Raw genomic sequence first — 26327 nt, forward strand, 5'->3', positions numbered from 1 at the left:
CTGATGATTCTCGTCGGGTTGCCATCACCATGGTACATGCGTTTCATTGCACTCACATAAGTGCAACTGACAGTACTGAAACTACTTCGCGCCGTTCGTCTGGTTTTCAGCAATGTTTCTGTGACGTCAATTAGTTACCTACCACTGTTCAATGACTTTGGCACTATATATAACCTTGTAAATATCTTCATTAAATTGAAACTTTGTTAGAACCTCCAAGTCCCTATCAAACTATTATAACATAAAACTCCAATCCTAACAGATGCACAAAACAAAACAACATTATATTAACATTTGTGTTTAATTCTTCTTCATTAAGTACTTTCTGTGTAGTCCGCTTTTGGACTGTGGCAGCTCCAACCACTTATTTAACACTTAACTTCACAATTATGGAAGCTAGAAGTAGCAGTTCATAAAACTGCTTCCGAACTAGTATGCAGTTCATCAACACATCCATATTTCAAATTGTGCTGTAAGACTCTATGCCAGGATTATTCAGCCGTAACGCTTTTTCATTCTGCCTCGCTATTAATGGTGATTTTTGGTATTCTGATTTTTTTTTAACTCACAAAAAGACTTCCCTTTGAGATAGTTTGATACTTAATTTATGACTGTGATTGTAGTGTGTATGTTACATTATTTTCTTGATAAATTTTATGGTCACACCTGTAATGGGGGTCATCCTTGATTGGTTAAAATAAATTGTTAACTGAATCGTAAAATTTAACAATTAACTTAATTGTGAATTTGTATATAGAAAAACGGTTTTAAGTGTGAAAATACTGAATGAAATAATAGAATGATATTAATAATAATAGCAATAGCAGTTTGACACTCGGTTAAAGCATCTGAGTGAAAGCAATCACAGATAAGTTCTCATTTTCATTATTACGTTATTTATTTATTTTTTTAAAAGTTGTGTTGGTCTAAGAATTACATCATTGCAAGATATCCTTTCTAGTAGAAATAATGGTTAAGAGTTGGTAAAGAATTTTTCTGTAAATATTCTTGATTATTAAAAGAATAGTCCTATTACTAGTATCTAGACTTAAAGTCTATAAACATCGACATATTATTATTTATCTGTGACCCCAAAAACTAAATCTGTCTACACTACTTGAGTGGTGAATGTTGTATAAATAACTTCTACTACCGCTTGTAAAGCAGTAAAAACTGAAACTTTATGGTCCCTATTTTGTGTATCTTTTTTCCAATCTCTACCAATTCTTTTGTGCACAAACACGTTAAACTTAATCTTCATTATTTGTTTCCCAGAAAACGAATTAGTAACTAATGAACTTTTTAAGAAATATTGAACACTGTTACCTTGCAGGAAGTTGCTATTTCGATAAATTAAAAGCGTTTGAACATATGATTTTCCTAGAGTGTGTTCCATTCATAGGAAAACATAGTAAAATTCAGTTTACTCATTTTCTCATGTCGACCAGTTATCTATCTATGAACAAACATAGATGATCTCGTTATCTCATTCTCATTCTCCGACTCATTCGTATCTTCTTCCTGTCAGTTGAATCGTCCCTCTAGAGAAAAAATTAGTACGGAATAATTTTATTGTGTTGGTGCAGAGAAGAATAATGGTCAAAATTGGAATAATGACTTCAGTTTATGCTGTTTTATTAAGCGATGAAGAAAGTTACATATGCGTCATTCAGGACTGAAGTGGTATAGAAAGGTTTTGTTTTGGAGCACAGATCTATCCACATTTATTGACTTTTTAAATATAAATACTGGGAAAAGGAGGAGAATCTTTTGAAATACCTATGATATTATAAATGAAAAGATGATATATAACTTTGTATTTGCGTAAAGATTAACTATAACTAGATTTTCAACCATTTACATGACTTATATTGAAGGAATAGTATTAGAATCATTTTACATTAAAACTAAACAACCGGGTTTAAATGTAGCAAATTGATATCTTAACAAACAGCGGGATCATATAAATTGATAACAAAAGCTAGACCTTGGAGTTGTAATTTCGGGTTGTGGCTATGTGACCAAAATTCCTTCATGAAACTGGGATTTAGCCTATAGTGTCACATCAAGGAAAATATTGGGAACGTTAACACTCTTCCAGTTTATATGTATAGAATCTTTTTCAGTTTAAACTTCATCAGGAAATAGTCGCTGTATTAATCTGGAAACGTTACTGAACTCTAAAAGAGGTTTGGTGATTTCGCGCACAATCCTATGATAACATACGAGAAACAATATCTAGCAACAGGGAACTAAATGGGTGATAATAATTTTGTTTAATGTTTTCACCGAAATTTAAAAATTAATTAGTTTTACAAGGAAAAGAGGAGCCACATATGAAGGTCTAAACGACTGACCCTCTCTTGAAATAGAAGACTAGTGTGAGGACGACCAAAGTAAGAAAAGTAGTAGAAAATGTGGTTAAAGTTAATTTCTACACATGTGCACTGGAAGAATTCTTTATTTTATTTGCATATTATAATTTGCGTAAACTGAAGTCTGTTACATTTTATTCACACCATTCATAAACATATATTTGCTTAGTCATGAAGTAAGTCAAAAGTCGTTGGCTTCGTGTCAGAGTTACAAGAAGAAAAATGGGGAACGTCTGTAAGCCTGTTTAGGGTTTGTAATTATTTTGTATCTTTGAGTTTGTACCTATAGAGGAATTGTTGTGATGTAAAATCTGTTATTTCTCTTATTTATTAGCTTATTAGCTTCCGGAGTAAGTATATGGGAGCTTATAGTTTCATTCCTCGGACTTTATTTTCGATAATTACTGGTCGTATCTAAACCAAACTTGGTGGGTAAGCAATCTATCGTCTAAAGAATAAAGATCTCTATATGGTGGCCGAGCTTGACAGGGACAAGCTCGGCTCGCTTATATGTAGTACTTTCTTTTTTCGGTAATTATTAGCTGGATCTGAACGAAATTTGGTGGCCGAGTAGCCCCATCGCGTAAGGAATAAAAATCACTGTATTGGTGGCCGAGCTCGGTCAGGGAGAGGTTCGGCTCAGATTATATGTAGTACTTTATTTTTTCGGTACCTATTGGCCGAATCTAAACCAAATTTGGTGGGCAAATAGCCAGTCGTCAATCTCTATATTGGGGTCGAGCTCGGTCAGGGAAGGGCTCGGCTCAGTTTATATATAGTACTTTATTTCTCGATACTGTTAGCTGGATCTGAACGAAATTTGATGGGCAAGTAGCTTATCGTTTAAGAAATAAAAATCGCTATAGTTGGCAACTGATCTCAGACAGGGATGCTCAGGTCGACTACAGAGGCTGATTTCACAGCTTTGCACACCGGAAGCTTCTGAGCCTGGTTCACCGACTGTGTTCTTCTTGTCTTATATTATTATGTGTATCAATTTCATTTGCTGTTTGTCGCGTATGGACGTGGCTCTTTATAAGCAAGGACACCTAAAGATCTTTATCAATTCATATTAATTATTTCTACCGGAAAAAATAACTTGCAAAATGTAATTCTTTGAACAACGTAGGTGCTTTTTAATGAAAAGCACAGATGCTTCAGGTAAGTGTCACTCGATTTGGTCGATCTGTTCCAGAGTAATTAGCTAATGAACATAAACAGGTATTTAATTTTTGATGAAAATATATGGTTTTGTTCAACAAACAATTAGTGTATATTTAATAAATATGAGATGTAATATAACAAGTACTTTTGGTGATCGTCGTATAACTAAGTTGTGTTAGTGTATCGTATTTCAAACGCAAATGGAATTAAAAAATGTTCTCTCTCTTTTTATTTTAATGCTGTCATATAAAGTTACCTCTCCCATTGTACGGGTCGCGCGAGGTGGATGGTCTGGTAGGTGATTAAAAATGTAGTTTACTTTGGTTGTAAACTGCATGGCAAATGTAATTAAAGCATGTACGCTATTTGTCAAGAAAGTGTATTGATTTTATGCTATTAATTGTTGTACAGAAAAATTAAATGCTTAAATATTGTAGACTGCCGCTATTTTAATAGATTTTCCGAAGTTGTTCTTGGTATTTTTTTGTACTTGGCTATTAAATAGATAATTAAGGCACACATGCAAAAGTAGAGAATAGTTAAGAAGACGATATGGACATAAAATTGAAACGTAAATAATTTCATTCATACGAGTGGCGATTATGCTTGCTTAATCCTTATTAGTATTAAAAGAATTTTATCCTGGAGTATAAGGGAAATCAAAAATAGCAATCAGGGCCTAGAGCTGAATGGTCACCAAGTTATGGCGTATGCTGATGATGTAAATTTAATAGGGGATGATAGGAAAACAATGTAGAGGAAAGAAAAACTGTAGAGGTCTTATTAAACGCTTGCCGGGACGTGGGTTTAGAAGTAAATGCAGAGAAAGTTAAATAGATGGAAGTTCGTCGGGCTGGTAATATTGCATATTATGAATGCGGTAAAATATCAAATAATACTTTTGATAAAGTGGATACTTTCAAATATCTATGATCAGTATTAACTGACCAAAACTATATTCACGAAGAAATTAAATGTCGACCGAAAGCAGGGAATTCGTGTTGTGTTCAGTCCAAAATCTTTTGTGGTCGCGAATCCTCTCTAGGAATTTGAAGTTTAAAATATATAAAACGATAATCATGCCTGTTGTTCTGTATGGCTGCAGAACATGGTTGCTTACTCTGAGGGAAGAACGTAGACTAAAAATATTTGAGAATAAGATCCTGAAACGAATATCCGGACCGAAGAGAAACGGGAATGGGGAATGGCGGAAACTTCATAACGAGAAAATACATAATTTATACCGTTTACCGAACATTGTTAGGGTCATCAAATCTAGGAGACTCAAGTGGGCAGGCCATGTAGCCAGAATGGAAGAAAATAGGAACGCTTTCAAAGGTCTAACTAGAATTCTAATCGGAAAATGACCATTAGAAAGACCTCGGCGCAGATGGGAGGACAATGTTAAGATGGATCTCGCAGAAATAAAAATACAAAATAGAAACTGGATCCAGTTGGCTAAGGATAGCAGTCGATGGAGAACTTTTGTGAATGCAGTATTGAACCTCCGGGTTATATAGGCCGTTAGTTAGTTATTAGTATTAAAAGTATTGCTTCATTACTAGTAGCTTAAATCAATTCTTGTGCCTAGTCGTACTACATACGTAATTATTTAGAAACGTAATCACGTTTGAGATACTTTTAGTAGATATTTTATTATAATATTACCAGAATGTTAGCTTATTAAACACTTTCAAAATGTTAAATTAAGTTCTCCCAAAATACGTAAATATAATTTCCTTTTAAGTTTTTAAAATGATCATACAACGCAGAATGTAATTAATTATTTAGGGAGAAAGATTTCCATATATATCCAATTAAAGCAGTTTATGCATTGAGAATAATGAAAACCCTGAGTGCTAATTATAAATTGTTTCTAATTCTCCTTAAGTGTCTGCGTTTGTTGACGTTGTATGCGTCAGTTTTCTTTAGCACTGCATTGTTTTGCACTACAGCTTGCTACGAGCTAAGCATAAATAATTTAATTGTAACTTTCGTGCGTGGAGATTTAATGATTGTTCAGTAATATAAGTTAGGAAGCCAACTTAATCACTGGTACTGAAAAAGCTGTATAGGGCACTAATATCATTTGCTTTTATCGCTAATTTTTATGTTGAGATTTCTATTAATATTCTAAAGCGAGGGTTAACCAATGTATTGTGATAAGATTAAGCATGCGTAGTTTATTAAATTAATTGAAACAAGAGCGATATACAACGTGTTCCTAAAAATACTACCAGATTTTAAAGTGGCATTACGTCGCTTTTGATAATCAAATTTAAATGAAATTGGTCATATTTGAAAGAAAATTTCAAATATTTTTTTACTATATTTCATAGACATTGAATGTGGGTCCCACGAGTGGCGATGCAGACATCAAGACGATATTCCTATTCCTGCTTCACACGCTTCAACATATCTGATGAAATAAACTAGATGACAGCAATGATACGAACTTGCACTTCTTGCAGGTTTTGAGGTAATGGGAGTACATAGTCACAGTCCTTTACGTAACTCCATAAAAAGAAGTCACAGACTGTTAAGTCATGTGACTTCGGCGGCCATTTGTAGAAGACATCATTTCCGGGACGTCCAGTCCATCTTCCTGAAAGCAGCTCTTTCAGATGTTCCCGTCCCGAACATGCAAATGTCAGTGAGGAGGTGCTCCATCTTGTTGGAAAATAGTCATTGCTTTCTTCTTCCAATTGTGAAAATAACCAATTAGTGAACATGTCAAGATAAGTTGGACCTGTGACAGTGTCCTTTCGAAAGAAAAATGGGCCATAGACTTGACGTTTGGATACGGCACTTTAGGGGAGTTCCTTTCAACTTTCAAAATGGCATGCGGATTCTCACTCCCCCAAATCCTAACATTATGCTTGTTTACTTTTCCACTTACGAGGAATGTTGCATCATCACTGAAATTTATTTTTCCTGACAGTTCTTCATTATCCTCCATTAGTACCATAAAATGTTCACAAAAATCTAATCGTTTTACAGTGTCATCAGGTTTCAAGTTATGCAGTGTGCAGTTTGTAGGGGTGAAACTTCAGTCGCGTACGCAGGATGTTAGATACAGTGGATTTAGGGATGTTCAACTGCTGACTAGCTCTACGGACAGATTTCTTAGGGCTACGTACAAACGCGTACCGCGCTTGTTCCACAATTCCCGCATTGACAGATAGTCTCCCTGAATGGCCTTTCCTTCGGTGACATATGCAACCACGATCCACACAAAATCACGGTACCACTTCAAAATTGACGTGTATGTAGGAGTCTGATGTTGAAACCTTCGCCTAAAATCACACTGAATCTCCACCAGACTCGGCATGTTGTGATATTTTTTAAAACACACCAACTTCGTTCTTGTGGAGTCGCCATAACTTCTTAAAACTTATTCTTTAATAACAACACATCACAACGAAAGGAAATAAATTACGTTAGTACATTACGGCATAACAGTACAGAAACATAAAAGCTTTCCAAGTGACCAGCAGAAGCAGCAACTGCCTGCTGAACAATGAACCCATATCGACTAATCACAAAGTAAACACGAGTGAATTCATTTTTTCTGTGTTTGATCCCGTCCATTAATGACATGCAAAAACATATTTGAGATTTTCTTTCAAATGTGACCAATTTCATTTAAAAACGATTATCCAAAGCCACGTAATACCACTTTAAGGTATAATAGTATTTTTATGGACACGGTATATATAAATTCTGCAAATAAGTTTGTCAATTTCTTACTATTAAGTATTCTGTTTACTATTTTTGCTTATATATTTGTAAATAATAATAATAATAATAATAATAATAATAATAATAACTTTTATACATAAAGTAAAGTATAAAGAATGATGAAAATTGAATATAGTTTTAACAAAGGAAATATAATTTGTCTTGAAACGGTGGTTGGACATAAATTTTTCGTTTGTCTTTTATATATCATGTGGAAATTCATAATGCAGGTAGGATTTAATGTACTATATGGGGCGGAAACGTGGACATTACGTAAAGGTGATGAAAATAGACTGGAAGCCTTCGAAATGTGGGTGTGGAGAAGAATGGAAAGAGTTAGTTGGGTCGAACGGAAAACGAATGAGAGAGTGTTAGAAATGGTGGGTGAGAAAAGAACACTTTTAGGTATTATTAGAAAGCGGAAGAGAAACTGGTTGGGACATTGCCTAAGAAGAGATTGTATCATGAGGGACGTCCTAGAGGGTATGGTGGCGGGAAAGAGAGGGAGGGGGCGAAGGAGACTACAATTAATGGATGATATAAAAACAGAAAGATCATACGCGAAGACGAAGAAGTTAGCGGAGGACCGTGGAGTATGGAAGCTTCTCAGCTGCGGCAAGTGACCTGCCAATAAAGGCAGAATACCTATGATGATGATGATGATGGTAGGATTTAAAAAATAAACAAACATATATGCTTATTTCAAGTCATAATTATAGAAACGTAAATTGAACAAAGGCGCTTTGATTGTCCATAACACATAACTTGGCAGGGAATTTATTGCACACACTTCTCGGGCATCAGTCATCATCTCTTACTAAACTGGCATTGAATAAACTAAATGAAAGAGCTTTAAACAGATATTCTTAAAAGCGTACAGTTGTTTATCTGTATAAGCTTTTTGAATAAAATTTTTAGCTTCGTAGATATTGGTCAGCAGGTTCTAAATCATCTGCTGTGTTTGGAGAATAGGAAGAAATTGAAGCATGGTTCCATTCCTTTAATTCTTTTATTTCATTGCTGTGTTTGATATTTTTAAAAATTATTATTTTTTTTTTGTATTAATTTGCTGTATTATTGTTATTATGAAAAGAAGCTAGAGGATTTTTGGATAAATTAGTACAAAACGTAGACTGTTGATTAATTTTGAAGAGTTGAAGATAAATTAGTGTAATATTTAATGTAGATTAGTTTCAAAGAACTAATTCATTTTATTATAATTTGTTTTCAGGTATTTGATATTGGTAAAGGATCAAACACCCCTATCACAGGACTCGAGTTCCATAGGGTTCCTGGATCTGAAAAATATTTTATTATTGCTACGACACCAAACAGGCTATATCAGTTCACTGGATATGTAACGAACTCGGAAGAAAGGCCTCTCTTTCAGCAGGTGTTTAACAATTACTTGAACGTTCCAGGTAAATTCTATATAAAAATAGTAATTTCATCTGAACATTTTAAAGATTGAACATTTAAATGATATCCCCCACGATAGAAGTTATTAGTGGCAGGCAGTGACCAGTGCTGATTTAGGACTGGGATGATCAAATGGCGGCTCGCGAATAAAAATAAAAAATGATATGAAAACTTTCAATTTAACATCCCACGATTATGCTCGTTAGGCAATGGAAGACGGACGATTAAGGGAAGTGAATGACCACGAAGAATTGGTGGAATGAGAATGTGGGACGATAGGGAATACCCCGAGATAGCTCACGGACACGGTGTTGCCCACCACAAACTTACTTGTCCTATGATCGAACTAGGGACCCCACACACCCTAGGTAAGTGCTCTGCCAGAGCCATCGTGCCCATGCGATTTGTTCCTTTTTTTTTTATTCCATGCGTAATATATGGTGTGTAGCTGGCCATCATAATATACCTGAATTGATTTATAATTGTAAAAAATATTTTCTTTACCTTAGTATGGCCAGCCCACATGAAACCAGAAGCAGTACATATAGAATACACAAAGTTTCATGTATGATTTACACACATTTAACGAACAATAGCATCAGGGGAGAGGGATGAAAGTAGCAAATGACCTGCAAGCTTAGTTCTTATTTTATTCTGACCCGCGGTCCGTTATTCAGAGGGTGGCCTGGAATAAAAATTCCTCTGGGGCTTGTCTCTGGTCGGCCCAACTTGAATTGCCAGTATAGTGTTAGTATTACTTACACTCTTCGTCTATTCAAAGTTTCCTCGAGAGAAGTCTGAAATCATCATTATCAATACCATGTTTGTATATTGTTCTTTTCAGATAATATTGTATTGGTTAATATTCAGGAATTTTACGTTCCATTAAATTTTTAATATATATTTTTAATTACACATTTCCACACTTGGTGAAAAAGATGGAGGAGGCCGATTCATTAATCAAAAAGCATAAAATAATCTTTCGAAGAAGAGTAATTTGTACGGTCCTTGCAGTTCGCATTTAAACCCACATTTCTATAGTATGGAGTATTTGGGTGAATACTAAGTGTTTTCTTGTATATCATTGGAGGATTAAGGTTTCCACTTCCAGGCTCCACAATTGTCATGTGCTATATATATATATATATATATATATATATATATATATATGGTTATTAAAATAATGGAAACACCTGAAGAAAATGCAACTTATCTGACCAATACGGCGTGGGACCACATATAGCCTACAGAAAAACTGTGATTTGTCTTGAAATCGAGACATATAAGTTAGGGATGGTTTTCAGGAGAGTATTTTATCATTCCTTTTGCTTGCAGTGCAGTATTAAGTTCCATCAGCGAGGATGGAAGAGGATATCTTCTCCAAAGTCTGAGCTCTAGAACTAATCGCAGGTTCAGTAATGTTGAGGTTTGGCGATTGGCCAGACTAGCGAAGGTGTTGTAGTTCTTTCCGACATTCATGGAACTACCATGCTTCAACAGCACCAGAGGTAAATTGGCTCATTCTCATCGTGGAAAATTGCATCATTGACCGGAATTAACATCTGAACGAAGATGCACGTGGTCAGCTAAAATGTTCACATAATCACTGGTAGTAATGCGTCCTGTGATCGTAGTCACAGAGCCGACGGAATAACAAAAATTGCAGGCTACAGAATCAGAGCCATCGCCGTGTTTATATTCAACGAGCTGGCCGAGATTGTCGCAGGGTGCTGATTAAGTTCTGTAGTCACTTTTGCCGCATTCACTTTTCGCTTCTTGAGGCAATCCTCTTCAATGCTCGGCGATCCCTCTCACTGAGACTTTCGTTCGGTAATGTTCTACCATGAATTCTGTAGGCCTTCATCAACATGGATACTGTTCCTTGCGACACATCTAACATACTGACTACCTTAGATACGCTTGCACCAACTAATTTGACTTATTTCAAACTCAGAGGGGTCTCCCATTTTGTATCACCACTGTCTGCCCACTTCAACACACTCCTCCGTTGTATCCGACTGACGTACCGCAGACAATTACGTAACACACCACTAACAACTGCCAGGTGCTGGACACATGTCCTCAGTAATACCTCTCTCCCCAGTATTGTAAAATAATGATCTGTATGTAGTTGAAAGAAAGGATCTCTGAACAGGAATGGAAAATGAATTACTAGTAGAAATAGTGAAAACATAATCACAAATACTTTAAAAAAAATCACTGTAAGCATTTTCACCAAATGTTTCGTCTTCGAGGAAGGGGAAGATGGGAGAAAATAAATGGAAAATTAAGTGATAACGAGACCAAAGTGTTCAGTTGGACGCCGTGTTCAAATGCAGTCACATGGTCACATGATAGTTGTACCAGGCTGAAAGTAGGTGGAGTTTTGTGAGAAAGATGAAGGTCACCGAACGGGTAGGTCGATAAGAGTACAAGAATAAAAAATGAATTTAAAAAGACGTATATATTTAGCACAGGAAAATAAATAATTGAACAATGAAAATTTTTATGTAGTATTCCCATATAAAAGTTTCTACCTTCATCATTTCCAAAGCAATTGATTTTCTTGAATACGAAGAACTATGAGTTTTCTGTTTGAGGTGACCCTCCTCCCCATGGATGTAAAATTCAACTCCGCGATGTGTTAATATATTCAGTTCACTAAGTGAGACGCTATTTCACGTATAAGTTTTGAATGGCAATATCTACCTGAATGTTTCAAGGCGCTTGGATCTTCGGTTCGAACATCTCCGCAAGTAAGAGGCGGGATAAAACTTTAATATAAAAGAAAGTTATTAGGTGAACTTACAAATGACTTAAAATACCTTTATCCAGCGTGCTTGAAAATTTCAAACTAATAGTGTCTTAATTCATCGTACCTCTCCTGCAACGACCAAGCCCCTTTCTGTGAAATAAAGCAACTACGCTTTGAGAAATTGTGCTGTAATAGTTCAAAGTTTATATCTCATTTATTTAAACTGCTAAATTAATTAATTAAATAGACAAGTAAATAATAATACATTGTTGAATTTAACACTTGACGTTTTTCTTAAAAGGAGATGCCACTTTGAGCTCCTTTGCGAAGTTAATTGACTCTTGAATAAAACATTGAAAGCACAATTTCTTAGAAAGTACTCATCAATATAAAGAAATTAATCTAAGTAATAATTTTCGAAAGAGAAAAGCAAAATATGTTACGTAATAGATATTACCATTGAAATTTTTAAGTACCATGTTGCTTCCGAAGGATGTACGAATGTGTAGGATTGAACTTTAATAGTTTCGTAGGTCATCTCCAAGAAGAAAATTGATAAGTCTAATATTTTTTATGAGTGTCAATTGATTCTGAAAGAATAGGGTGGAAACTCGTAAGGTTCGCTAGTTTGTAAATCAAATATGGATTGATTAAGGTGTTGTATTTAATAAAAAGTTTCCTTATTAATTAATTAGCGATGGCTTTCTAACATAATATGTATATTTATAGCATATGTTTTATTAATAATGTTTATTATGTTTTCTTTGCTATTCCGTAGAACCGTATCAAGAAATTATTAGTTCCTTGAAGTATTCAAAGTTGCAATTCTATTACCAAAACCCGAGAGGATTACCTGAAACATTGGCTTGGCTTACTGAGCCAGGAATTTTCTTTGGAACGGTAAGACCAATATTAATCGTATTCATTTCTCAGCTTATGGATTCACTATTTTTAGGTGTTAATGTTCCAACACATACGTGTGGAACCCTGTCTTGATTAAAGTGTTCTAAATTTTTTCGACTTCCGTAGCTGAGTATTTTTGAAGTATATGTACAATATATAAAAACGGGTCGAATTGAGAATCTCCTTTTTCTGAAGTTGGTAAAAATACATGCAAACACCTCAATAATATCAATAATATAAATTGCATTCTTAAATATTGGAATTTCCACGGAACTACTCTGAAACTGTATTTAATGTTACTCAGAACTTTCCTAAATGGTGCAGCTGATATGCTAAACGATGCCCACCTTAGACCTGTAAAGAGTGCTAATCTTTTGCTTGTGAATAATGTGATGTATTAAATAGACTTTATTATTATTATTATTATTATTATTATTATTATTATTATTATTATTATTATTATTATTATTATTATTATTATTATTATTATTATTATTATTATTATCATTATAGTTATTGTTGTTGTTATTGCTGCTGGTGCTGCTTGTGGTTTGTCATAACTATCCACAAACTCCATTTTTCATCTTTCACTGTTGATAAACTCAAGGTAGTAACAATATAGTTCATCTGCACCATTTAGGATTATTTACATTAACAATTATCTATAATGGTCAAAAGTTAATAGTAACAGTTTCCACAGCAATGTAAATAGAAATGAATTACAAAGGCAAAAATTACGATCTGAAGAGGTTAGTGAAAAAGGTCTGCAAATCTACACACGGACATTTAAATTACCAAAAGAAATTAATAACTCAATAAATTTGATTTTTTAAAACAGTAATCAGTGATTTTTTGGATACTGCTTACCAAAATTGTACGTAGTGTTTTGTCACTGTCTTATCACCGAAGTATGTGATGGCAATAGTCACTGCCACGAAAGCAACGTGCAAACATACATTGTACTCTACTAACAAGTGTAGTTTGTAAATATGTTCATAAATCCATTTTCTAGTCCTTTCTAATTTAGAGTGTTAGTTTGGCATCAATACTTTGTATTCTGTAGGATTTTCATAAAAGATAGGTTCTGAAAGTTTACAATGCATAAGAATACACCGAGAATGTAAAAGAGAGATATCACACTTCTAGGCTTGACAAAGATGATATCAGTTGTCGAAACAGTTATCAGATTAACTTTATAATTTATCATATTTGATGAATAAAACCTTTTCATTGTATTTATAATATGCTACAATAGCACACTTGGATGGCAAGTTTTTGGTTAGTTCAAGTCGCTCGTTTCACTTGTATAATCGCTAAAACTATCATTGCCTTTATTTCTTGTCATTGCAGATTGATCCTTCTGGAAAGGCTGGCGTGGATGCTGTTATAAAAGACTACCAATTGCTACAGTACCCGAAAAACAATGAATCAAGCGCTTATAGTCCGTCTACTAGTCCACCTCCAATAACGTTTGTTCTAACGAAATTTCACGCATTGCTTTTATATAGCGATCATGTCAAGGGTATCAGTCTTCTGAACGAAGAACTCATCTTTGAGGATTATTATAATGAGGTTTGTGCGATATCTAAAAATATTAAAACATTTGCTGCATGACTGAGTTATACTTATAGGGAACCAATTACATCAATTTTGCATGTAACAGAAATTATAATCAACTTTGTGTAATACTCATATTACCCACATTATTTTTATCCATACATATCGAAGCTTTTAACAAAAGAGACACTGACCAAAGCTTAAAACTTTACTTTATTTTAAATTATAATTTGTAACTGTTTCGGATATCTAGCATATCCTTCTTCAGACACGATCGAAATTAATGAAAATACAGACATATATATAAATGTTGTTATAACAGAGTTTAAATTCTTTAACCGTCTTATGTATATTCATTGTTATAAAAATTTTTAAATTCTTTTAACAGTCATAGAGTCATTGTTGTACTTTTTTATTTTTATTTATTTATTTATTTATTTATTTTTCTTATTTACCGAGGCCTTCAGCCCATCCTATAAGTCTTCGTGTTCACTTTCCAATTCATCACTTCCTTTATTTTTGGTTCTTATAAGGGCCTTTTATTTTTATTTTTATTTTTTTATTTTTTTTAAATTTTTTTTATTTATTTATTTATTTATTTTTCTCTATGTTATTCAAACTTCCTTGCCATGATTCATTAATTGGTAAGCCCCCTGTCCAGTTCATCAGTTTATCTCTTCCTACCTTCTTTATCCAATCCGCTTCTTTCCACTTCCTTATTATCATTCTTTTCTCCATCTCCAATACTTCCGTCTTATCCCAATTAATTGCGTGATTCGTCTCCTTAACATGTTTGTATATGGCATTGGTATCTTTTTTCTTCCTAACATCATCTTCATGTTGTTTTATCCTTTCGCAGTCCTCACACCATACCCTGTAAATGACCCCTTCTTCCTCTTCATTAATCTTTTTAGTTCCTTTTCTATTCTTCTTCTTTATTGATCTTAATAAAGTTTCTCCACTCTTTCTATAAGTTCTGACCCCTCCTTTCTTCAATAAATTCTTCAGTTTCTCCGTTTCTTCTCCCATACTTTCTATGCCATGCCATTTTCCACTCTCATCCTCTTCATTCTTCTTTCTCCCTCTCTTCCTCTTCCTGCGTTCTTCTTCCTTCTCTAACTCTTTCTTGCTGTAACCGTTCTTCTCTAACTGTCTGTAGAATTTCTGTATGCTCTCCTTCCTTCCTTCCTCTTCGTCCTCCATCATTTCTATTCTTCTTATCATATTTGTTATGAAATTTCTCTTTGTACTCCTATCCACGTCGCTCCTCTCATGGCAGTACACTCCCGCTGAGCACTCTTTCTGGTACCACCTCGTAACCAGGCCTTCTCCGTGTTTTATTATGGTCATGTCTAAAAAGTTTATTCTTCCATTTTCTTCCAACTCCATTTCCAAGCTTATGCCTTTTTCTTTATCTTCCACACTATCTTTGAAGTTCTCTAATTGTCTCCTAGTCCCTTTCCACAAGCCTAGACAGTCATCCACATACCTACAAAATATGATCAAGTTCTTACACCCTTCTTCTTTCACCTTTTTCTCCCATTTGTTCATAATTATTTCTGCCAGTACTAGGCTCAGCCTCAAACCTATACTGATTCCTTTTCTTATTTTTACCACTTTCTCACCGATTATACAATAACTGTTTTCCCATATTAACTTCAGAGCCTTAACTACTTTCTCTTTTGTCCATCCTTTTATACTTTTACTACCCATTTCTTCCTCTATGACACTTATTATTGCTTCTCTACTAAGGCTCGGGAACATAGCCTTAACATCAAGACTAAACATAAGTTTTCTGCCTCCAATAAGATCCACTCTTCTTAACAATTCCTTGGCTTCTTCTGTGTTCTTCACTCTGCACGATTCTTGTCCTTCTCTTATGCTTTCACAAATCTCCTTCAACTCCTTCTCTAGTGGCTCCCAGTAGTTACAAATTATAATTTAAAATAAAGTAAAGTTTTAAGCTTTGGTCAGTGTCTCTTTTGTTAAAACAATTAATCCAAAGCCATGAATAGTCTTAATATCGAAGCTGTTAAATTAAGAACAGAAAAACATATTAGGGAAAGAGGAAGAATATTGTTTAGTTAACATATCTGCTTTGTTAATTAGTTTATTATGTATTTATATTTCAACATTTCATTATTGTATTTTTATATTGGAAAGAGTAACAATGAAAGACTGACAGCTTTAGCGAGAAGTTTGGTTAGAGCGTGTGTATTGAACTGTATCAGTAATTTCAGCCCAACGTTCGGCTATGAAACTGAAGAAACTCCCAGTAAGATTGACCTGCAGCGGGGTTCAAACCTGAGTCCTTCCGATTACGAAACTAGTACTATAACCGTTCATTACGGTCATTTTACATTTTAAGTTATATTTTGTAGAATAATAATAATAATAATAATAATAATAATAATAATAATAATAATAATAATAATAATAATAAAGTGTGCACCATTACTAAGAAGAAGACTGACCCTTAGTCATAGTAATTCACAAGCGAATTTACTGTAATATCACCCGCGCATTCGCATTTTGGTAGAAGCAAAATATCATATCTTATAGAAACAGCAGTGTCAAGTAAAAACTCTATCGTAGAGGTCCTTAATGATTATATAATTAACATATGCATATTGAACCGAGTTTGGTTTATAGTGAGAGCTGGTGTGGTTCTGATCCCACTTTAAGCTATAAATCCACACATTATAAAGCTTCGGTGCTGAAAAAGAATATTATAGAGGTGAAAAAGTTTTTAATATATTCTTTAGTTTTTATTGTTAGTGTTGAAATGTGCGTGTTTTAATTTATTTAATACATGCATTATAATATTTATATGAACCTGAAAATATTCATTTCTGGCATGGAAATGTACAAATGGCAGACAAAATAGTGGAAACATCTAGTAAAAGTGTCCCATATTTTCACTGTATCTGAGCACACTGAAACTCTGCGTCATTTGAACTTATTATGTTTTGTTGCAAATAATAGAGCTGCAGACGAACAGTAATGAGAGGTAGAACAACAGTAGACATTGTACTGATGTGTTGAGTGAACAATTTGTCAGATGTAATTGTTGTTACCCCTCTAACCGGGTCATCTGTTACCGAAACCGCGACTTTATTTGGCATAACAAGAGCCATTGTATCCTAAACTATGACATAATGCATAGGCATGATGGAACAGAGTCTACTAAGCACATTAGAAAGACAAAAACGAAGCTTTAACACTTTCAGCCCCATGTGTATCTTTTTGATACACAGTGAGGTTCTACTGATGGACCACGTGTATCAAATAGATACACATTGGCTGACAATGTTCATAGCAAACTGTAGTCTGGTCCCGGGGTGAAATTTACTCAAACAGGGTTGGGGCTGAAAGTGTTAAGCTAAGTTGCAATAATCGGTGGGCATTGAAGCGATCAGTGGGCATAGATGAGACAATGCCTGCCAAAGTGATTGAAGTGAAAGAACACCTGAACATTCCAGTGTCATGTCAACCAAAAAAGTGAGACAAGCTATATTCATGGTCATCATGTTATTCCAAATGATACGTTTTCTGTCTTCCAAGTCACGAGTGGCAAACCAGATCGCTCAAAAGCGACGTGTAAAGTACAGTCCACAATAGTGCAGTGACCACAAAACTTGGAAATAGGAGGACAGGAAATGTTATTTGGTCGTATGCATTGACCTTTATCCTCTTCCCCATCACTGGACGTATGCTTGTATGGCTAGCACTGTGTCAAGCATGCAATACAGACAGTCTCAAGCATGATATTAGCTCATGATCTGGGATGTCATGTCATGATATTCCAAAGGTCCTCTTTGTCACATTACAAGGTCTAGTCACAGCAGAAGCGTATCAGGCAATCCTGAGTAATTATGTCCATCCAATAGATGTATATTTCCGGACTACGATACTATATTTTATGATGATAATGCCCCATCCATACCTCTAGCCTTGTTCAAATGTGGTAACAGAACACGCCAACGAAGTTCACCACTTCTTTTGCCTGCTCAGTCCCTAAAGCATCTTCTGGTTATTTTGGAAAACTGGATTCGGTGTCGATTCCATCCGCATTATCTCTATGTGAACTGAGGCTCTGCTGATGAACAATGGTTTCAAATTTCTTCAATTACAATTCAGGCTTTGTACAAGTCTATTCTTACTATAATTCAAACTGTGTTTCAGATTAAAATTGGCCTAACACTGCACTAGTAAACGAAACCCCTAGTTGCAGACTATTTTGTGCACTATCTGTATAGTAAAAAATTACGAAAAACGTGCACTCTTATTGATATCTTAACTTGAGATTTGATGCAACTAAAATCAATGTCTGAAACGATTTTTATCTTTTGGTTTTATTTACTGATTTATTTTACGTTTTTAAAATTTTAAAAATGATGTCGTGTTGTATATCATACGGAAACATCTGAAAATAGTAAGAGGATGTTGTAATGTGGGCTTCCTATCTAATTTTTCTCTCCCCAAATGAAAAATTTATGTTAATTTTATTTTAAAACAACATTAAATTAATTTTGGTGTTTGAAAAGGAAAATAAAAGACAGAGAAATTGAAATATATTAATTTTCAGATTTTTCATATCAGGAAGTTCAGTATATGAGTTATTTTAAGAGGGGCTAAAGAGGTGAATTATTTAGGTCACTCACATTGTAGGATTGTCTGGTTCAAAAGAAATATAGGTTATTTTGTATTTCTAAAATTAACAACCAACTTTATACTTAAGCAGAATTATTATTGTTTTTTCTGTTGCAGGTTTACGGTAAACTAGTCAGTGTAACCAAAGATCCTGTGAAAGGAACAATTTGGGTATTCTCAGAAAGAGCTGTGTACAAATACAAAGTGATTAAAGAAGATAGAAATGTTTGGCAGGTAATTCTCCCATGATTTATCCAAGTACATAATATACAACAGCAGTCATTATATGAATAAGAGATGGTGAGCTATTTTTTTGTAGTGGACAAATTATGATCTTAACGTGATTTGAGGTTTTGAGAATGTCGTATGTTTGGACGTATATTTGAGACTGAAGAAGATTAGATTGAATTTTGAGTTTAGCGTCCCTTTCAGCAGCGAGGCTATATGAGACATAGACCTACTGATTAACATGGAATCCGAGACACATGAACTCCCGCCAAGAATCGAACCTGGGTCTCCCGCGCCACAGGCGCGTACGCTAGCCACGAGGGAACTCGGAGAGGCTGAAATAGAATATCAGTACTGTCCTGGAAGTTACTGTCCTGCAAGTTGCCCTAATGAAACATTGGCCGCCTTCAGTATATTTTTCGGGTGCGCTTTTCAAAACTGTTCTTAGACCATTTATGCATATTTATTTACTTATTTCTACAATCTTATTGATATCGTCTAGAAATATCTTATATCTATATGTTAGTATTGTAGCATACCTCATGGTTTATTTTGGCACATTTTTATTTTTTTCTACATATTTTCGTTACATTTATAAAATAAATTGTACTTTATTGGTATTGAATTGAAATAATACAAAAGTACTTACTTTTCTCTATATGCAAACTTGAAATCATATATATTTATTGGTGGAAAAGAGCCAAGTACAGAAAAAAAAAAAAAAAAAAAAAACATCCATGCCTTTATCCCATGGAATAAAGGGAAGCAATCTTAATACAATGTCTTCCGTCAATCTGCAAAATTTAGTCATATTCCTCTAAGAAAACAGCATATCTTTCTTCCACTTCAGACTTTATAAACTATTTATCAGAAGTTCTTGCGCTTTTTAGAGATAGACACTGTTGGTCCTGGTATTGACGAAACTCTGAGTTTCTAGTAAAGTGGAAACAGTGTAGAATATGCACTTGACTGTTCACTTCACCTACTTCAGATCTCTCAAATCATTTAGAAAGCAAATCGACTGATTCAAGATTTGAAACACCGTTGAAATTCTTACAAGGGCAGGGAAGTCTTTGGAATTATCTTTATTTGAATTTCAATCGTGTTTACAGTATTTTTTTTTTTTTTTTTTTTTTTTTCACTCTTGATGTCCCTTATCTAACGTGACAATAACTTTGGTTGTAGTTACTTCTAGTCTGAAATGAAATATACTGTGTTCATGCAGAAAGCAGTATATAGCTCTCGTCAGCACCACGCCCTGGACCCTCCCCACTGGTCTAGTTGCTAGCGCGTGCGCCTTTGGTGTACTGGGTCCAGAATTTGATTGCCAATGGGAGAGCCTTGAAAAAGCGTGGGTGGATAAGTATAGTTAAATGGCCCCAGATGAATCATGGGACGACAAGTGGGTGGTATATAGGCACCCCCAAGATACATTAATCCCTCACGTTTCAAACCTAAACTCTCATTGGTTCAAGAGAAATGGCGCAAAATCGGGAAAGTGGGATTAATTTATTTCTCAAGAATGGCTCGATCGATTTTGTTCAAACTTGGATGTATGTATAGATGTATACAAGGGCTTTGAAAAAAATAACACCTCCCCCCGACTATTCCCCCCTCAAAAAAAATGATTCAATATTTTGAGCCCTTTTGACCTATGATGGTCTACGAGCACAATTATGAAAAAAATAATTTTAGATATCGCTTTAACCCTACAATCATATAGTTTTTCCAAAATTGTATCACAGGTAGGCCATGGTCAAAATTAGCCAAAACCAATCATATCATATACCTATAAGGGGGTAAATACAAAACGAACAGCTATTGATGTAGCTTTGTTGTCGTGATCGAATATTTTCCTCAATATTTGTGCTGGTTTTGGGATCCTCGACAAATATCTCCCATAGCTCAGGTAATAAATAATGGTTGCAAAATAGGAGCAAGAGCCAACTGTTCGCAAACCATTTGTACAGTCGCAACAATACCTAATGACACTTTTGTAAAATTCTGTATTCGGTTTTAGATGAAGCATTTGTATGTCTTGCTTTGCTATGTCTTGAATGTACTGTCGTTTTCAATATCTTGTTGTCTTTAACATACTGCATATTACCTTTTTCATCCAACATTTCAGCCAAATAACATATTGCCTGTTTATATTGGAAGGATCCACAAAACAATCCTTTGAAATATTTTTCGGTCATTCGAGGAAAATCCTCAAGATCTTGTGCAGAAATAGATGTCAACGAAAGTTTTCTTTTTCGCAATTTCTTCTCTTCAACAAAGGCCGCAAAGGTGGTTTCGTTTCCTGAAGTTTTCGCAGATTTCATAATTGCGGTGATTGCAGAGTGGTTTTCATATGGTGTCACATGTATGGAGAATTTATTGTGTAGAGAACTAGCAATGCTATCATACGGACCAATACTAGCTGTCGTTTCATTGTCAAATATTTCATCCAACAGACGATACTTTTCTTTCAGCATTCCATGGGTAGCTTCAACTGCCCAACGAATTCTTGTAGCAAACCTGTATTATTTGCTTCTGCAGTGTACAATTGTGATTTTTTGCCTTTAAATATAGGCATAGGAACTTCATAACTTTTGTCCTCAATATAAATTTTACAGGGTCTATATTTTAATCCATTGGCTACTAATTTACTAATATAAAACATACAATTTTTATGTAGATGGAGGGTCTTGCCCCCCCCCCCCCTTCCTCCAAAGATAAAATCGCAACAGATGCTTCTGACTGTTAGTATTTCTTTTCTCGCGACAAATTCACACAACAATAAAGGTTTACTGTTTCGTGTTTGTTTTAAAGTGATAAAAGTGTTCATTCCCAAATAAATTGTTAAATATTAACAGTTTCCTATATCTCAAAATAGGAATGGGGACGCCAAAGGCCATCCAATGGGGCCTCAGTGAGTTTGGCATTTCAAGTGTGATTTCTCACTCATTCATGTAGTAAATATGCTAAAGCTACGTCAATAGCTATTCGTTTTGCTATTACTCCTTTATAGGTGTGGTATGGTTGGTTTTGGTTAATTTTGACCATGGCGTACCTGTGATACAATTTTGGAAAAAAACTATATGTGATTGTAGGGTTAAAGCGACATCTAAAATTATTTTTTTCATAATTGTGCTCGTAGACCATCATAGGTCAAAAGGGCTCAAAATATTGAATGGAATTTTTTGAGGGGGGAGTAGTCGGGGGAAGCTGTTAATTTTTTCAGACAAAGCCCTTGTATACGGGATACGGACAAAATCTTACGGCCGAAACATCGCCGCTCAAAATCTCGCCGGCCAAAACCTCGCCGCCCAAAATCTCGCGTGGCCAAAACCTCGCCGCTCAAAATCTCGTGTGGCCAAAACCTCGCCGCCCAAAACCTCGCGGGACAAAATCTCGCCGGGCCGAAACCTCGCGCGGCCAAAACCTCGCCGCACAAAACCTCGCGTGGCCAAAACCTCACCGCCCAAAACCTCGCGGGACAAAATCTCGCCGGCCAAAACCTCGCGTTGCCAAAATTTCGCCGCCCAAAATCTCGCCGGGCCAAAACCTCGCCACCCAAAACATCGCGTGGCCAAAATCTCGTGGGCCAAAATATATATATATCTCCCACTCCCCCTCCCTTTTGTTGTGCCGACAAAGTGAAATTATAAAAGACATCCTAGGCTCGAACCTTGTCTATGTTGAAAATTTGATTGAGATCGGTAGGATGGCTCAAGAGGTATAATGTAACAAACATAGTCATTTAATTTTTATATATTACAGATTTCCAAAGCATGCATTAGAAAAAAATGAAATCTTTGAGTTTTACGTCCTACGGTTATGCAGGTTAGGCTATAGGAGACGGTGATGATGAGTAATGAATGAAATGGTGGAATGAAGAAAGTGGGAGGAAACGGGAGAACCCCGAGAAAACCCACGCACACGGTGTTTGCCCACCACAAAGTTCACTTGGCGGGGGCTGGGATCGAACCCTGGACCCCAAGCACCAGAGGTGAACGCTCTACCACTGAGCCACCGCGGCCCGCAAGCATGCATTAGAATTTTTCTTGCCATTATTTTAATGTAATTATGTTTTATTACTAAATATATACATATAGTAATATATAGAACATTCTATATTGAAGAAATCGTCGTGAAGAGGTTTTATCGTGACGACATTTCTTCCCAGGCGACAGTACGTCTCGCTTAATTTAGACCAGGCGAGATTCTGTGTCGCGAGATCATTACAACGAGGTTTTGGTCAGGCGAGATTTTGGGTATGGCGATATTTTGGGGCGCGAGGTTTTGGCAAGGCGAGGTTTTGGGTGGCGAGGCTTTGGCCAGGCGAGGTTTTGGCCAGGCGATCTTTTGGCCCGGCGAGATTTTGGGCCGCGAGGTTTTGGGAGGCGAGGTTTTGTTCCGCGAGGTTTTGTACCCAAACCCTTGTATACATCTATACATACATCCAAGTTTGAACAAAATCGATCGAGCCATTCTTGAGAAATAAATTAATTCCACTTTCCCGAATTTGCGCTATTTCTCTTGAACCATGAGAGTTGAGGTTTGACACGTGAGGGATTAATGTATCTTGGGGTACCTATATACCACCCACTTGTCGTCTCAAAATTCATCTGGTGCCATTTCACTATACTTATCTACCCATACCCTTTTTAGCACCTTGCAGTGGTTCGGATTCCACCTTAAATAGTACGGTAGGCCCATAGTTCATATAACGTCGGTGCTGAAAAAGAACGCTAACATCATTGATATGAAAAATCAAAATAATATGAAAAGTTAAAAGTTAGTGAAATGTTATGGCAAACGTGTATTCATACAACCATCTTTGATACTACTGCAATATATATAGGATGGACCATTTATATTGATACGCACTTCTAACTTTTAAACTAATAGACAAAAATGCTAAAATTCTGTACCATGCAAATATCGGAAAGAAGACATTCTTTGGCATACCCTCTGACACCACATGGTTAACAGCATTACCAACCCGACAAAAAGTTGTATTATTTATTTATTTATTTTTTAATGGCACCACATCAAGTTACTTCAAGTCTACATGTAAAATGAAAACTTACGATGCCACACTTGTCATGCAGTGTTGTAAATAAGGACGTTATAGTATCAGAAACTTCAAAGAACAGCCAAATTTTGTAGGGTTCCACAGCACTAATAACGTTCAGTGAGATGGACGGTGTTATACGCATTCAAAGTACTTTAATGTCGAGTACTACGATCATCATACGACGTATTTCGAACAAGGAGAAACAACGGTACAAGGAATTGAAAATATATTGTTTCGAAAAAAAAAATGTTTAGATAAGTATCACATCTGATTACGTACATGGTGTTTAATGAACATGAACGTTATTAAGCCATTTATAGCAATTTGATATCTAAAACCACTCTGGAGACACAAAAATCTGGAATCCGAAATAAGGCGTATTGAAATTTAGTTTTTTCGCGTCAGCCCTAGCTCAGAAACTATGCTCTTTTCGCCATAGGTCCATAGGAACTTTTTCTCTTATTTTGATGTGAGGAATCACCTCTTACAGTTTGTCGGTATGTTCATTAACACCCTGTATATACACACACATTTTGCGTCCATTGCCAGTACACATAGTGCGGCAACGAGACTGATTATTTTTTCTTATTGCTGCGGTCTTTCTCGTTGCCGTGTTTTTGACGAGCGTCCACAGCTTCCGTTTCTTTAAATTCTCCTTTATTATTTGTTGAACAGTTTTCTTATTCACCCCCATGAGGTATGATTTTATTCAGAGACTTGCATTTCAATCATTCAAAATGATATCCCGAATTTTGTCAATCATTTCAGTTGTTTTGATAGATCTGATTAGATATGCGCGCTCATCGTCTTCCACATATTCCCTACCAGGACTGAACTCTTATACCACTCAAAAACATTGCAGTGAGAAAGGTAATTGTCGCCATAAACTCCTTTCAGCTTCCCGGATGTTTCCTTTGAAGTTATCCCTAAGCGTGCGAAGGACTTGAACTTCACTGTTCGCTTCATTGTTGAAATGATGATATCACAACACTGGTCTAGTCACGTCATTACACCACACTGGCGACCGGTCGAGCTGAAGAAAATCTCCACAAGTGTATCTATCGGCACTATGCAAAACTTTCTGCCAAAACTTCACAGAAGAAAAAAAAATCTCTTTTTCTAATTGTCGAACCGTATGTTTACGAGAATGTCTTAAAATTTCAATTCAAATAATTATTTTTCCTTGCTTTAAATATTGTATTATATATGCCTTTCGGTCTTTTTTATTTATGTAAATTCTTGTCTTCTTTTAGATATATGTTGAGAAAGGAAAATTTGAACTGGCCAAACACTATTGTCGAGATAATCCGGCTCATATGGACCAGGTGCTCATTAAACAGGCAGAGATGTATTTCAATAATAAAGAGTAAGTTCATGTATTATTATTATTATTTTTATTAGTATTAGTATTATTATTAGTATTATTATTATAGGCTTCAGCTAACTTCGTTTATTATTATTATTTTAAGGTGAACACAAGCTATTGAGACACGAGTGAGCTCTCGAACGTATTTGGTATCACACATAACTATTTGGTGTGTTTATGGAATCACAAGAACAAGAGTGTATCGTCGTGGTAACAGAGCATTGTACTACTATATTTTTATAATTTATATGAATTGAGTGAGAAACAATATCATAAAGGCGATTGCATAATTGATCTTGTCAAATGAAAACTTTCCAGTACGAACGATAGAAAATTGTTGGCGGAAAGTAGTTGGAACACAGTGCAATGCAATAAGTGCTACTCTGAACACAAACACTTCGCCTCATTTCCTTAAATGAGGGAGAACGAATTTAACCCTTTGTGTACTTGAGAGTTTTACCATGGGACTCAAATCACTGTTTAAGCATCATTTACATTTTCGTAGCAATAATTCACTGAACTGACACTGAAAATCAGTGATAAGAATATTACATTTCAACTTCTATAGTTCTAGCACGTCCAATAGTCCAATGTTTTGAGAGGCACTGTTGGATTATTTTCGACACTACATGCTTGTCTCCAAGTAAATAAATATGTTTAAACAAAGCCTATTCAACGTATTCAATGAAATTCAAAAGATGAAAAAACATGACAGATTGAGAATCGATTTCTTGTCTACTCTTGATTTTTTCACTCTTAGAATTTCATCGAATACCTTTGATTTCGCATGTACAGAGTAATTGATGTGAGGAAACTGTTATTTCCTCCACGTATCATATAACTTTTGAACGTATTTTATGTACTTGGTGATAGGTGCTATAAGTTGTTCAGTTCATAATAAATACAAAAGTTGAACTCCCTTGTGGCTAAGGGGTGAAGTACGCACCTTTGGCGTGGGAGACTCGGGTTCGATTCCCGGCGGGAGCTCATGTGGTTCGGATTCAACATTAACCTGTATGTCCACGTCTCATACAGAGTCGCTGCTGAGAGGAACGCTAAACTAAAAATCAAGTTAATCAAATAACAATTCAGGTGTTATAA

General features: G+C 35.4%; 1 protein-coding gene across 1 annotated transcript in view; it reads left to right on the forward strand.

Moving 5' to 3' along the window:
- dor (vacuolar protein sorting-associated protein 18 dor) overlaps positions 1-26327 on the forward strand; it is a 184034-nt gene that overhangs the window by 35297 nt on the left and 122410 nt on the right. The window contains 6 exon segments of the mRNA XM_081731640.1: positions 3792-3833; positions 8512-8701; positions 12233-12354; positions 13708-13929; positions 18685-18801; positions 25114-25226. Coding sequence (XP_081587766.1) covers positions 3792-3833; positions 8512-8701; positions 12233-12354; positions 13708-13929; positions 18685-18801; positions 25114-25226 — 806 coding nt within the window.

The sequence above is a fragment of the Thermobia domestica genome, chromosome 11, assembly GCF_964235325.1.
Source record: "Thermobia domestica chromosome 11, izTheDome1.hap1.1, whole genome shotgun sequence".
NCBI lineage: Eukaryota > Metazoa > Arthropoda > Insecta > Zygentoma > Lepismatidae > Thermobia > Thermobia domestica.